The sequence below is a fragment of the Cibotium barometz genome, chromosome 59, assembly GCF_041138505.1.
Source record: "Cibotium barometz isolate CiBa-2024 chromosome 59, ASM4113850v1, whole genome shotgun sequence".
Taxonomy (NCBI): Eukaryota; Viridiplantae; Streptophyta; class Polypodiopsida; order Cyatheales; family Cibotiaceae; genus Cibotium; species Cibotium barometz.
In genome coordinates, this window is record NC_141104.1 from 3,209,885 (window position 1) to 3,224,098 (window position 14,214).

Sequence of the window (14,214 nt, forward strand, 5' to 3'; positions counted from 1 at the left end):
GATTTTGCAGCCCTACAAGCTCCCGGAAGTGCCCAAGACATAGCCCAATGGTTGGGACACCTTTTGGGCATAGTTTGGACACAAAATATGACTGTTTGGACAATGTTTTGTGGGGAAAATAGGCAAAACCGACTTGATTACGAATTCATTCCTTTTTCCTATAAATAGGATCATTAGGCATTCATTAGAATCATCATTCAAAGATCAAGAGGATCCATTTGTCAGAGTCTGCAAGGCAGCAAGGACACAGTGGTGGATCAACAGAAGCTTCTCTTGTTCGATTGCAAGTAGAGGGTTGCAAGGATCTTTGGTATGCATCATGAAGCTGTGAATCAGCAAGATCATTGTATATATAGCATGTTTTGGCAATATACAGTAGATTAGGTCTCTCTCTCCTTCTCTTTTGTGTCTTTGCTAAACATAGGATTAGCGTTATCTTCTTTGCTTAGCGTTAATCATGAACACGCTTCCGCAACGCATGTTACATTGGTATCAGAGCTTAGGTCATCCTAGGACAGTTCTTAGCTTATATTTGGTGCATGCTGAATTAGGGTTTGCGTTTTAGGGTTTACGAGCAAGATTAGGGTTTGCGTTTTTGCGTTAAATCTGCGTTTTTGCATCAACTTTTTGCTCATTTTCAGCATAGTATAGTGCCAGAAAGTCTAGTTTTCAGCCTAGCATGATCCTAGGGAGTTTAGAAAGCATGTAGAACTCTAAAGTTAGGGTTTTTGGGCTGATTACAACAGGAAAAACAGCAAAATAATATCATGAGTTCAGAGGCAATGGACGATGACTTTCTCACGACTTTGCAGAGTCGTCGAAGACAGGAAGATGAACGATACAAAAGGGAACAAGAACGCTATGCTCAGTATGAACAAATCATCGTTGGGACCAGGTTTAGGCAACAACTCATAGAAAAGCTTCAAGAAGAGATGCGTCAAGACCCACTTCTATACGAGCAAAGATGGACACAACTCAAGGAGACATGGGCAAAATTCATGGCAGCATCAACAAAGGCCAAGAAGGAATCACCTAGGGTTGTAAAGCAGCCCATGACCGAGAGCGTTTACCCAACGAAAAGAGAGCTTCTAAGACGAGAGTTCTCGGGAGACGTGATCACAGAAAGAGGTGTTTCCGAGGAGGTGCCATTACCCGGGATGCACATGCCAGAACCAGAACCAAAGCCAAAGCTAGAGCCAGAAGCCAAACCAAAACCAGAACCAGAGCTCGCGCAAGTGGATCTTTCCAAATCCTATTTGGAGGAGGATGAGGTCAACCCAATAGTTCCCAAGGAGGTGGATCTCTCCAAATCCTATTTGGAGAAGGATGAGGTCATCTCGACAATTTCAGAGGAGTTTTCAGAAGATCTAAAGACCAAGCCAGAGAACTTGAAGACCAAGTTAGAGAACTTGGGGATTGAGCCGATGGATATGAAGTGCAATCTTCAATTGGACCAAAACGGAATCGGAGCAAAGGTGTATGGATTACCCCAGTGCTCCAAGCTTAGCAAAAGGGGATGTCATGTGCATCCGTTCATGCCAATGCTCATAGACATGTATATTCTCATAAGCAAATATATGGGTAGATTTAGGGGCAGATTTAGAGCAGATTTTGCAGCCCTACAAGCTCCCGGAAGTGCCCAAGACATAGCCCAATGGTTGGGACACCTTTTGGGCATAGTTTGGACACAAAATATGACTGTTTGGACAATGTTTTGTGGGGAAAATAGGCAAAACCGACTTGATTACGAATTCATTCCTTTTTCCTATAAATAGGATCATTAGGCATTCATTAGAATCATCATTCAAAGATCAAGAGGATCCATTTGTCAGAGTCTGCAAGGCAGCAAGGACACAGTGGTGGATCAATAGAAGCTTCTCTTGTTCGATTGCAAGTAGAGGGTTGCAAGGATCTTTGGTATGCATCATGAAGCTGTGAATCAGCAAGATCATTGTATATATAGCATGTTTTGGCAATATACAGTAGATTAGGTCTCTCTCTCCTTCTCTTTTGTGTCTTTGCTAAACATAGGATTAGCGTTATCTTCTTTGCTTAGCGTTAATCATGAACACGCTTCCGCAACGCATGTTACAGGCCCCCCTCTCTCCAGAGGGTATGTTTACGTGGGGTGCCGCTGCTTGGTCGACTTTGTCAGGGCCTGCTATGGGCTATGAGATGGAGCAGGGCAGTCAGGCCATCAGATTTATTAGGGGCCTGCCTCGCCTGGTTCCGGCACCGGATTTCTCGTCCGCCAGCTGGACACAGGAGAGGGATTTACGATGGGAGCTCCTCAGCAGCCTCACCATCTGGTTCACCTGGAGGGCCCGGTGCTTTACGGCCTTTGAGGGGAGATTAGAGCCACCAGCAGAGACTGTTCGGGGGATTTGGCAGGAGTTGATCCACACCCTGCGAGGACAGTACGACCGCATCCGGGGAGACTCGGATGAGGCGATCTTACGGCGCCAGGCCTTTCACACCACTTGGCGCTGTGGCCCGTTCTACACCTTACACACGGGATCCCCCCGTTGGCACTACAGGCCACCTGTTTGGCTCTTCCCCCCCCCCTATTGTATGATTTAGCCGCTCAGTTTTTTTTATACTGATGCTTGTATTTTGCAGCACCTAGGGAGAGTCTCCCGGGCTGCCATGATGTACTCACTGCTCTTCTCTCTCTTAGGAGCAGGAGAGATCTTTTGTAGCCCTTCGGGCGTTTTTATATAACTAATGAAAGGATCTTTTCTCGGAAAAAAAAAATAATATTTATAAGTCGGCGTGTTCTCACATCATTAAAGATGGGCTGGACATATAATTATTCTGGGCTTGGATAGGTGGACAAAAGGAGGCGCCTAGATGAAACTTGGGCATCAAGCTGGGAAAAGCATAAAAGCTGATATATTTGGACAAGTTGAGTTATTTTTGGGCTAAAACTTGGAGTACAAGCCAAGGAAAGCATAAAGTTGATACTTTTGGGCTAGAACTTGGATTGCAAGCCAAGGAAAGCTAAAAACGTTGATATTTTTGGGCTAGCTCAGCTATTTTGGGCAAAAAGGGAAAAGTGCTGCAAATATAGCTACTCAACTCTATTAAAGCAAGGTCGAGGACTACTTTGGCAAGTCGACTTTCTTCATAGCTCCCACATGGGTGGTTGACTTCCTCCAGGGCTCCTATAGGGCTGGCCAACTTGCTCCAATGATGCTACAAGGCTGGTCGACTATCTCCATAGAAGTTGACAGGGCTGGCCGACTGCAGTTTTCTCTCTCTTCTCTTTCCTGTGCTGGCCGTACAACAGCTTCTGGTGCTGTTTCCTTGTGTTGGCCGTACAACAGGCAGTTCTCTCTCTCTCTCTCTCTCTCTCTCGCCTATACCAAAGAGAGATGACAGAGATCAGAGCTCAGTTTCACAGAGAGGGTGCGGAGCGACTGGCTCGCTTCAGAGCAGACCCAAGCATGTTCTTCAGGGAGCTGTGGACACCCCCTTCATTGATGTATACCATTTTATACCCCCAGTATGGTACATGATGGAGCTAGCTAGGTTGCATATCATGATTGTATACTCCATGCATATAGCTTTGCATTCTCCTAGTAGAGTAGAGCTCCATCCCCTCCCCCCCACTCATTGTACTTATTGCACACCCAGATTCAGAATTTTTTTTTAGTTCAGTACTTTTTCATTTTGTTGGGATGACAGAGGATACCCCACACAGGTACACTGATATGTCTCATATGCCGAGTTCGGTCTTTTGGAAGACGTTAATAAAATCTTTCTTTCTTTCTTTCTTTCTCTCTGGCCTTGTCATGGGCAGATTTGGGCCTGTTTATGAAGCTGTTTTTGGGCTGAATTGAGAGTTCTCTGGGGCTGATTTATGGCTCAGTTTTGGGGCTGATTTGGCACGGAACTCGGGGCCGTTTTGGGCTCCCTACCGGGCTGAATTATGGATGGATTATGAGCTGATTTTTGGGGACTGTTTTGGGACAGTTCGGGACAGCTCCTAGAGATGTTTGTATCTTGGCTCTAGACTGAGTTCTGGGCAAGATTTGTGCTGATGTTTTGTGGAAAATTTGGTGTTGTTCACACCCGCACCTTGGTATCTTGTAAAAGCTTTTGTGTGAATAAAGAAGTTCCTACGGGGAGCCGGCTGTTCCGGCTCAATGCGGTCTTTGTATTATTTATGGTTCTTCGGTTGTGTTGTGATGCTTTGTCTTTGGTATTTGAAGTGTTGGTCTATTATTATTGTTCAGGTCCCTACCCATAGTTGTGACATCCATCCCAGAGTCCATTCTAGTTTTCGAGGACATGGAGGAGTCATCAAGTGAGATTTAAACTTTTCTCTCTAAATCCATTGAGGAGGAGGATGAGATGAGCGATTTCACAGTGGTGTCTATCATGCTAGTTGAGCATCAAACATCTAGAGACAGAGGGGGTATTTCCAGTGCTTGCAGTTCTTGAGGAGGCAGTGATAGAGACATCATTGGTGACAATAGATCCAATAGCCATGCTATTGGAGTATGGACCGGTGTATGGAGTAGAGAGTAAGTTCGCCAGAAGATCTGTACCGGGTTGGAGCGGTGGAGCATCATTCACACATGTGCTCAAAGTTAAGCAGGAGCAAGGGAAGTCACTACACACTCTCCCGAGTGTGACGTGGACATGCTTCTATCCATTGGCCAACGCAGAGGTCGAGTACGTGGCAAGATTCACGTGTTTGTAAGGACTATTGTTCGAGATTATTGTAATATTGTCTAGGCGCCCAGTGAGCAACCAAGTGTGGACATAGTTATTGGGTTATTGTGTGAACACACTTATTATTAGAGTTGGTAAAGTTGGTAGCCAACTCACCAACATTAGACACTATAAATAGGAGCTTAGGCCTTAGTCATATTCATTCATTGATCAGTGAGTCATCATTGTGTAAAACTAACTACCAGAAGTGTCCAGAAAACTTGACGTCCTTGTCACTCACAATGTCATAAGGTAGAGCATATAATTTGAAAAGTTGTTCAACAAATTGTTTGGACAATTCAATTGCTTTCATAGTGGTCCTTGTGGGTAAAAATGTTATCATCTTTGTAAGCATGTCTACATAGATAACATCATGTCCTTGTGCCAATTCAATTGCTTTCATAGTGGTCCTTGTGGGTAAAAATGTTATCATCTTTGTAAGCATGTCTACATAGATAACATCATGTCCTCTGTTGGACTGTGGTAATTGGACAACAAAATCCATGGAAGTACTTTTTCGTTTGTTAGAAGGAATCTCTAGAGGATATAACAATCCATCAATCCTAAGCGTTCAACCTTATTTTCTTGACACTGATGACATTTCACCACATAGTCGTGGATATTTGGATACCTTCATCTTAGGTTAGTAAACCATTCATTTTACCAAATCGTAAGTCCGATGTATCCCTAGATGTCCTCCTGTAGGAGCACCATGACATGTGAATAACATCTTCCTTCTAATCTCAATATTATCCAGCACACAAACTCTTATCATCCCGGAACAACAACTTGTTCCGAATAAAGTATTGACTACTAGCCACCTTAACAAGTGGTATGATTCTCGATTCCTCATCTAAAAGCTACGGAGCTCTCTGCTTGGACGTGTTGCCAATATTGATTGAAATGCCCATCGGTCTGTTGACATAGCCGTCTCAGGAAATCATACTAGTCAGCACTAATCTCGGTGAAACTCAAAAGATTTACCTCCTCAATCTATGAAAGGCATTTGCAACTTGGCTTAAACTACTCTCCCTGCACTTTATTTCCATGTCAAAATCGTGCATAAGTTTTGTTCGCTGTGCCTTCCTCCCCTCAACTCAAGTCTATTACATATGTACTTGATTGACTCGTGATCAATCAAAACAACAAATTTGGATCCATATCCAAATTTTCAATGCATGAATCATCTCATATAACTCCTTCTCTTGAGTATGTCATATCTGACCTATGTATCATCAAGTTTCCTACTCTCAAAAGCCACAGATCGGCCCTCCTGGAACAAGGTAGTCTCTATCGTGTAATCATTGGCATCAGTCTCACAACCAAGAATGGTTTGCTAGAATCTGGCAAGGCTAAAACCGGTGATTCTTTCACTTGAAGCTTGAGAGTACAAAAAGCCTCGTCAAGCCTCTCGTTCTAGGTGATGGGACTATTGGACTTTTGTCATCGTCCTCTGCAGAGGTTCATGAAATCAGTTTCTAATAATCCCTTAAGAAAGATAGTGAATTCCAAAAACGCCCAAAGTGGCCTCACAGTCTAAAGAATTGGTCAATCCAGCATCTTAGTGCATCCGCTCAAGGTTAATGCTAATGCCGTTCCTGGAAATCCGATGACCTCGGTATATGAGTATCTTGCAAAAGAACTCACTTTGAGAGTTTGGCATACAGTCGTTCTCGACTTAGAATCCCTAAGACGATCCAGAGATGTTCAACATGCTCCAGAAGAGTACACCTATAGACCAAGATATCATCTAAGAATACCACAACGAATCGCTCAAAATGATCTCGAAAGAGATCATTCATGGTCTGTTGAAAAGTGACGGAGCATTCGTAAACCCAAAAGGTAACGCGAGAAACTTGTAATGGCCATATCGTGTACGAAATCCTATCTTAAAGACATCTTCCTCAGTTATTCGTATTTGGTGATAACTAGTACAAAGACTAATCTTCATAAAATAGGCAGCACCCTACAACCTATTTATTCAATCGTCTGCACTGGGAATGGGATACCTATTCTACATCGCAACTTTGTTCAACTTTTTATAATTCTTACACATCCACCAACTCCCGTTCTTCTTATGCTTCAAAAGCATAGGAGCACCCCAGGGAGATGTACTTTTGTGAATCTCGTCCATCTTGAGATATTTTGCCAATTGCCGGCGGGCAATCTCATCTTCTTCTAGTCAGCTCATCCTATTAGTTGCAATACTCATAGATTGAGATGATCTACTGACCGACTGGGCGGAAGACCATGAGGTAATTCAATAGGAAAAACATCCACGAAATCTACCTTGATGCTTTCTAAAGTCTGTGTCTCCTAAGCATCTACTGATTGATTGGGCAGAAGACCATGAGGTAATTCAATAGGGAAAACATCCATGAAATCTGCCTTGATGCTTTCTAAAGTTTGTCTCTCCTAAGCATCTGACTTAGCTGTATTTAGTTCAGACAAAAGGAGATTAAGAACACATTGAAGCACTTCATACTTAGAATTTTTAATTATATACTAAATTTACAAGAGTAGAGGGTGGGACTACAAAATCACCCTTAAGACAAACTAGAGTATCATCCATACAAAGGACAAAGTATGACCCTTTCAATCTACACTAACATGATGGCTGAAAAACCATTACACATTGGTCCCAAATTTGTCCATGTCTTGCCGTTAGGTTCACAAGGTACACATTCCCATCACCGACGTATACGTCCGTATCTTGGAACTGAAGATCGATATGTTGGAGTTACATTCCATCAGACACTAGGATCTAGAAAGTAATTGTGGTACTAATGAAAGTAAAAGTAATTTAAGGGTTACCTTTCACTTCGGTCACATGAGCTGCCTTGGGCTTGTTCTTTGGCTATGGACAGTTAACTTGCCTTTAGACGTCTCTTGTGACAGCAAGTGAAACACCGGCCCTCCCGAATGTTTTGGATTTTTTGGTTCTTTTGAGGCTCTTCGGATTGGGTTCACCCGAAGTCTAGGTCTGGTTTTGGTTATGTGAAGCCTTTCCGAACTTAAATTTTCGTGTACGTTGGAAAACTTGTTTGGAGGTATTTGTGGTCTGAGGCTTCTACGAGACATTGTTTTGAGTCTGGCTAGCTATCATCTCCTCGTAGATCTTAGCATATTGTATGACATCCTCCATTGTTTTGCTATGATTATTGCTCACCTGGAGCTTATGCCCACTGATGAAGAAGCCACATAAAGTCGTCACATCCATGTGTGTCACGCCCGAGATTTGAACTCTCTTAATCTCTGCAAGTACGTGTCTTAAGGCATGTTGTCATATCCAAGTTTGCAAACTGGGACATCACATTGAACTCATCCTTTGCGCTCAGAGGAACTCATCCAGAAAGTGTCTCAAAATCCGCCCAAGTAGTGGGTTTGTTCTTCAGTTCTCTCCACCAAGTTGGGGCTTCTCCTCACCATTTGAATCTTCCAAGCATTTGGGAAAGGACGGAATTCAAAATGAACATTCCAATGGTTCAGCAAAGAATCAACCTCCTCCTAGTCCTCTCCTTCTTCTCACCTGCAAAAGCCTCGGGCATGAAAGAAGGGGCAACTACAACAATTCCTACGGTAGTCGGTGTACCACCAACCGATCTCTGTAGAAGTATCACCTGTTCCCATAATTGTTGCATATCAGCTTGTATATTTGCCCAGAGTTATGCCATCTCTTGCTCGATGTAAGTTTTCTCTACCCCTTCTACCTGTGCCACAACATCGCAAGTGCCAAAATCTTGGCTCCCTTGAGCATGATCCCCTCATGCTAATGATCCTCCTTGTAATCTGACATCGTGAAGATCGTTTGCCATGGGTAAAGAGAAGGAATAGTAGTGGAGAGAAGCGAGAAAAGGCGCTGGTGCTACAAGAAAAAGGCCATGTGCTGATTCATAATTTTAGAAAAACGTGACAAAAACAATGCGAGAAATATTTGTAAAAAAGGACCTACTTGTGCTCCATGCATGAGAGAGAGGTGAACAGTGAAACCCCCTTGTGCTTTCGTCAGGCATTGAGGTAGATAGGACGAGTGTTGCCCCCTTTCCCTTCCTCACAAAAGAAAAAAGAAAAAAGAAAAAAGTTGTATGCTTTTTTTTCTTGAAAAATTTCAAATTTAGATATGTGGTAGGAAAAAGTAGTCCTTCCTTCTAGACGTTTTCCAAAAATAGCTCTGCATGCTAAATAATAATTTAAAAAAATCATACTGCTTTTTTAAAAAAACATGCCTCCCCTTTCTGCTCGCTGACCTGCATATGCTGTCCTTCTCCCTGCCCTGTGCCCACCATCTGTCCTGCCCTGCCTACTTGTATGGATGCCACATCAGAAGCCTACTGCTTATATGGCCTGTATGGTCTGCTGGCCAGCTGTGTGCAGCGCGGCGACCTGACCTTGGGCGTTCCTTTCAAACCTTATTTCTGCCTTACTTCTGCCTCCACGTTCTTCAGGTTAGCTCTGATAGTCCTCCCTAAGAATCACCTAAATCATGTGCAGGCAAGCTCACCACCCAACTATGGTCCGCATCTGCAGACCTCTCTCGAACCAGGGGCTAAGGCTCACTCCCATAGATCCATGCCAGCCAGCCTTGGTGTCCCATACCACCAGGACCTGCTTGCTAAGGCCTTCTGCAAAACTATCTATGATCTGCAGGCAAGCTTACCACCCAACTATGGCCTGCATCCGCAGACCTCTCTCGAGCCAGGGACTAAAAGCTCACTCCCATAGATCCATGCCAGCCAGCCTTGGTGTCCCATACCACCAGGACCTGCTTGCTAAGGCCGCCTGCAAAACTATCTATGATCCGCCATGCCCATGGAAGGAGTATGACTACTAATTCTTGGCTCAGACCAACCATCATTTATAACAATGATAATAACCCATACCTCACTTATATGGTGAGTACTGTTGCTATAAATAACCATCCAATCATAAAAAGCCAGCATACATGGATTTATTAATAATGAACCTTAGCCATCTGTATCAGCTTGCTTCCTTTAATCTCAGGGCTCCCCGAGCCCTAACCTTGTCATATTGGGCTTCTAATCCCAAGGATTAGCATCACGTACATAACAGGCCCTTTACACACAACTGTCAAGTACAAGTTTGCTCTCCCATTATTTATTGACAATCTGCTAGCAAATGCAAAAGATACTATTTGGAGCAATATTTTTTGTTTGAGCTTGTAGTATCCATTGTTGGGCTTTCATATCTTGCATGGTACACACATATCTTGTGCTTTTTGAGAAAAAGTTGTTGCTGTGACAGGATGAGCTCATTGCCAGACTTAAGCAGAGTCTTTGACATAGTAAGAATGCTGCAATGGAGTTTGGTGAAAAGCAATCCCATACAACTTGAGCAGTTTCAAATATCTGAGTCCAGATTGACTTTTCTCTTTTTGGGGTAGTTGGTTTTTTTTTTTTTTGGGGGTTGGGGGGGGGGGGGTTGGGCTCGGGCTGAATGTCCTACTATATTTCGCATGCTCACATTATCCATAATATTGGAAGGGAAAAGGCAATGGATTACTGTATTTTGCATGCTTACCCACAATATCCAAGGTGGCAGTAATCTTGTATGTTAAAGGTTGCATAGTGGATCTTACTAGTGATCTAGGAAGGTGATATTCACCAATGCTTGCTATGGTGACAATTAAAGCCTTGATTATGTTCTGTTAGCAGTGTTTTTTGTTTTTAAATTGCTTAATCATATACCTAGAAGGGGTTCCTTTTTTTGAGGTTTAATTTGCTTATACAAATAGCTGAGACCGGTACTTTTCTTGAAGGATATTTGCTCAACCTTCCATGAGTTTAAGATTGTTATATGGTGGCCATGATGACTTGCATTCAAGTGCTTATATGCAATAAGAGAAAGGAGGTGGTGATGATGTGTGGTCTTAGAGGATGGTCCAGGCACGGGCTTAGCATCTCGAATTGAAACAAAGGGCCAAAACAATGCATTTATTGACCTCAAATTTTTTGTGACACGGTTGGCCAGTTTACTCAAGCTGTACAGGGGAGTGCATGGAAAGACTGGAGGCCCTAATAAAGCAGCTAAACATTGGAGTTACAGAGCATGGTTCTTGAAGAACTGAAGAAGTGAATGCCCTAAATGAAAAGATTAGTCACTTGTGAGCCACCAAAATAATTGAGCAGTGTGTACGACATTCTGCCACACATGTCAAGAATGACACCCAAAGATGCCTCAAGCCTGGCTTTTATTGTTGGACAATAGCTCCATGTTGTCTTGGCGCCATTAAACATCAAGTTGAGCTGTAGCAACAACTGAGGTTGATTGACGGGTGGGTCTCCCTTCTGAATGACAGGATACCCACAGATTTTGAAAAATTTTCAAGATTTTGATGGTCCTTAGAAAATTTTGGTGCATCTGACTCCTTTCATTGATTAATATATCCACTAGGAGGCATGCCACTTGTGAGGTCAAAAGAAAGAACAAGAAAACATGCACGGAGCATGATGCCACTCATATAAGCTGAGCCAAAACGATCAAAGGTAAATTGTGATGTAGCCAAAGAATTCTCACAAGAACTGTGAAACCCAATTGATTACAATGACCTCAAGGGAGTTGCTCTAAACTCTTCCAACACTGAATTCCATGTGATCTTGATGCAAAGCAAGTGTGACAAGAACGATGTGAGATAATTTTAGACCACACCAAGGAAAAAAAGGAAATTGGCTAGGTAAGGCATGCAAGGTTCATTTTACATGTGACCTCAAGTTCCTTAAAAAAAAATGTGTATTGAATTGGGACTGATGCATAAACTATCAAGGACAGATTCCAGTTACTTATCTTCAGTTTGGGGATGAGATGGCTGGATACAAGACGTACTCCATAGGTGGATGCAGTGGCTAAATCAAATGATCATGCTCATCACCAAATGGAGGGCATCATATGGAATATTAGTTCTTACTTTAGATAAGTTAATCCTGGTCTGAGATGCACGTTCTCTTTAAATGTGTAGTAGGGTCAAGCAGCAGTTACCATGGCTTGAGTGGCACACCGATGGATCGTTCGGATATATGAGTGGTCTGTGAGTTCAAGCACACAAGGGATCACGTACAACACAATGATGTGCACTTTTTCCTTACACAATGCATCTTTTATGTATATTCCAGTATGCTGTTAGTTCAAGCACTCGCCCCATGTTAGTAAACATCAAAGTGAACGCATTTTATTTTCAATGCAATTAGGTGATCACAGTGACTATTTTCTCCTGATCAGCTACCACGGCATGTAAGTCATTTTCTCTACTAAAAAGACGTCCTGGACACAGCAATTGAGCTCAGAAATTAGGAAAGAAGCCCTCTATACACAGCGATTTAATGTTGATGCTTTTGCCCAAGTTAATCGGTATGTGCAAAAGTTGGGTTGGATCCTCCACCAAGAATTCAACCGAGCCTTATCCATAGTTTCCTAGAAGCATAGGATAATGTCTTCATCCCCATGAATATGAAGGATAATTTGATGAGACTCCAATGAAAAAAAACTCTTGACAGAGGTTGTGACTCATCTCATCTTTGATCAACAAAACTGGATTTTTAGATCTAAGTATTCAATTTATCATGGTGATAGTTTGTATACTCCATCACCCATTTTAGCTACTTTGATTGTGCAGTCATTGCGATGCAACTTGAGGACTAGCACTTAGTCATTACATCAGTAGTGGGGATATGGTTATTCCTAGGCTTGATGTTGGAGAGCAACACGTCCATTTTATAGCATTTCAGCAAAGCACCACCCATTCCTTCACGAAGATTGTTGGCAAAAGGAAAGAAAGCACACCACCATTCCTTCACGAAGCTTGTTAGCAATGAGGAAAGAAAGCTTCTCAAGTGAGTGCTAAACTATTTTCATATCAAGTGCAGTCGCCCATGCTTTTTCATGGGTAGATGTGTAAAAACACACAATACAAAAAAGCAACACCTTAAAAAAGAAAGCTTTTGTTCTTGTGATAATTTGACCGTAGATAAATGCTTTTTCATGGGTAGATGTGTAAAAACAAATAAAGCTAAAAAGCAACACCTTGAAAAAGGAAAGCTTTTGTTCTTGTGATAATTTGACCATTAGATTTATCTATGGTCGCACCTTCACACTTGTAGTGTATATAGGAAGGTGTTTACAAAAGTGCATCCTACTATGTTCCAAGAAGTGCTCCAAGGTCAACTTTTCACATTGGTAAAATAATGGTTAGTGATACATTATCACTAATCGTCCCTCTAAATTGGTTCAAGAAGTCGGGAATCAATTCCATGACCATTCAAAGTAGTCATCAAGAATCAAAACATAGGATACGCTTGCCATTAATTATTTGGGCACTCCTTCAGAAAATGGTTTTTTCATCTCCAAGTATATTGTTTGTGAATTCAAAAGCCCTATTAAACCTTGTCTCTTCTTGGGTTGAATATTTAATGATGAAATAACTACACCAAATGGGACAAGAAGTGTGGAGAGGATACTAAGTCATATAGCATTGCAAAGTGGTGCTATGACCGCAACACCCTTGTTCAAGTTGCAGCTTTGAGCGTATTATTGCACAACGAGCACACATCAATATTTTAATATACCACAAATGTGACCTACATGCCATGACTAGCATTTAGAAAAAAACCTTCAAAATTGCAATTAATTAGTATTTGCCACATGCATAGTGACAAAAATTATAAAAGTAACGAGTGTTCAACACTCCCCCAAACTATAGCATGTTGTTGGAAATACCATGAGTAGAAGATTACCATAAAGGAAAGATAAAATGTCTCTTGCTTGTAAGCCTCTCTTCCCCAACAAGTGTTACATTGATCTTAATCAATTAGAAGAGAAGAGGAACTTGAGAGGGTGGGGAGAAAGGGTGTGGTGGCATGCCTATAGGATTCCTTGCATCCTTTGATAATAAATTAGGTAATATTTGGATGAGCAAATGTATCTGAAAACCTTGAAAGGACTCTTTGATGTCTTTGGCATGCTAGCAAAAGCATCCAAGGACACGAAATTGTATATACATCATACCTTAGGTTATTGGATTAGATGTTAAATCCTGAGAAGTAAGAAATTTAGAATTTATATTTGATAAGCTTGGATTATGGCTATATGAGTTGTAAAGATCTCATCTTTAAGCCTTGTGATTATATGAATTATTCAGACCTTAGCCTTATCAAATGATAAAAACTACTTATTGAGGGGTGCCTTGCTAGCATGAAGAAATGAAGATTCCATTGTAGATTAGCCTCAATTAGTGTTAATCACAATCAATTGATATTAGTTATTGAAGATTATCAATCATCACTTAGTGTATAAAAGTGACAATTGGTGTTACACTTAGTATATAAAGTGGCAATTGGTGTTAATCAATCATCATTATCATCAATTAGTGGGAGATCTCTAGCGAAGCAAGCAGTGGAAGCTCGCCTAGTTGTGGTGAATGAACAACACAAGAATAGGAGAAAGTGTGCTTACCTCCCAAGGAGTGCTAGATCATAGAAGCCCTAG

The 14,214-nt window shown here is 41.9% G+C and overlaps 1 protein-coding gene across 1 annotated transcript in view; it reads left to right on the top strand.

The window, feature by feature from the left end:
- The window catches only part of LOC147605385 (SAP domain-containing protein), a 31,507-nt gene extending 21,047 nt beyond the window's left edge, over window positions 1-10,460 (top strand). Inside the window, exon 6 of the mRNA XM_086793376.1 lies at window positions 9,982-10,460. Coding sequence (XP_086649502.1) covers window positions 9,982-10,017 — 36 coding nt within the window. The 3' untranslated portion in view covers window positions 10,018-10,460. The remainder of the gene's footprint in view (window positions 1-9,981) is intronic.
- The last annotated feature ends 3,754 nt before the right edge of the window (window positions 10,461-14,214 follow it).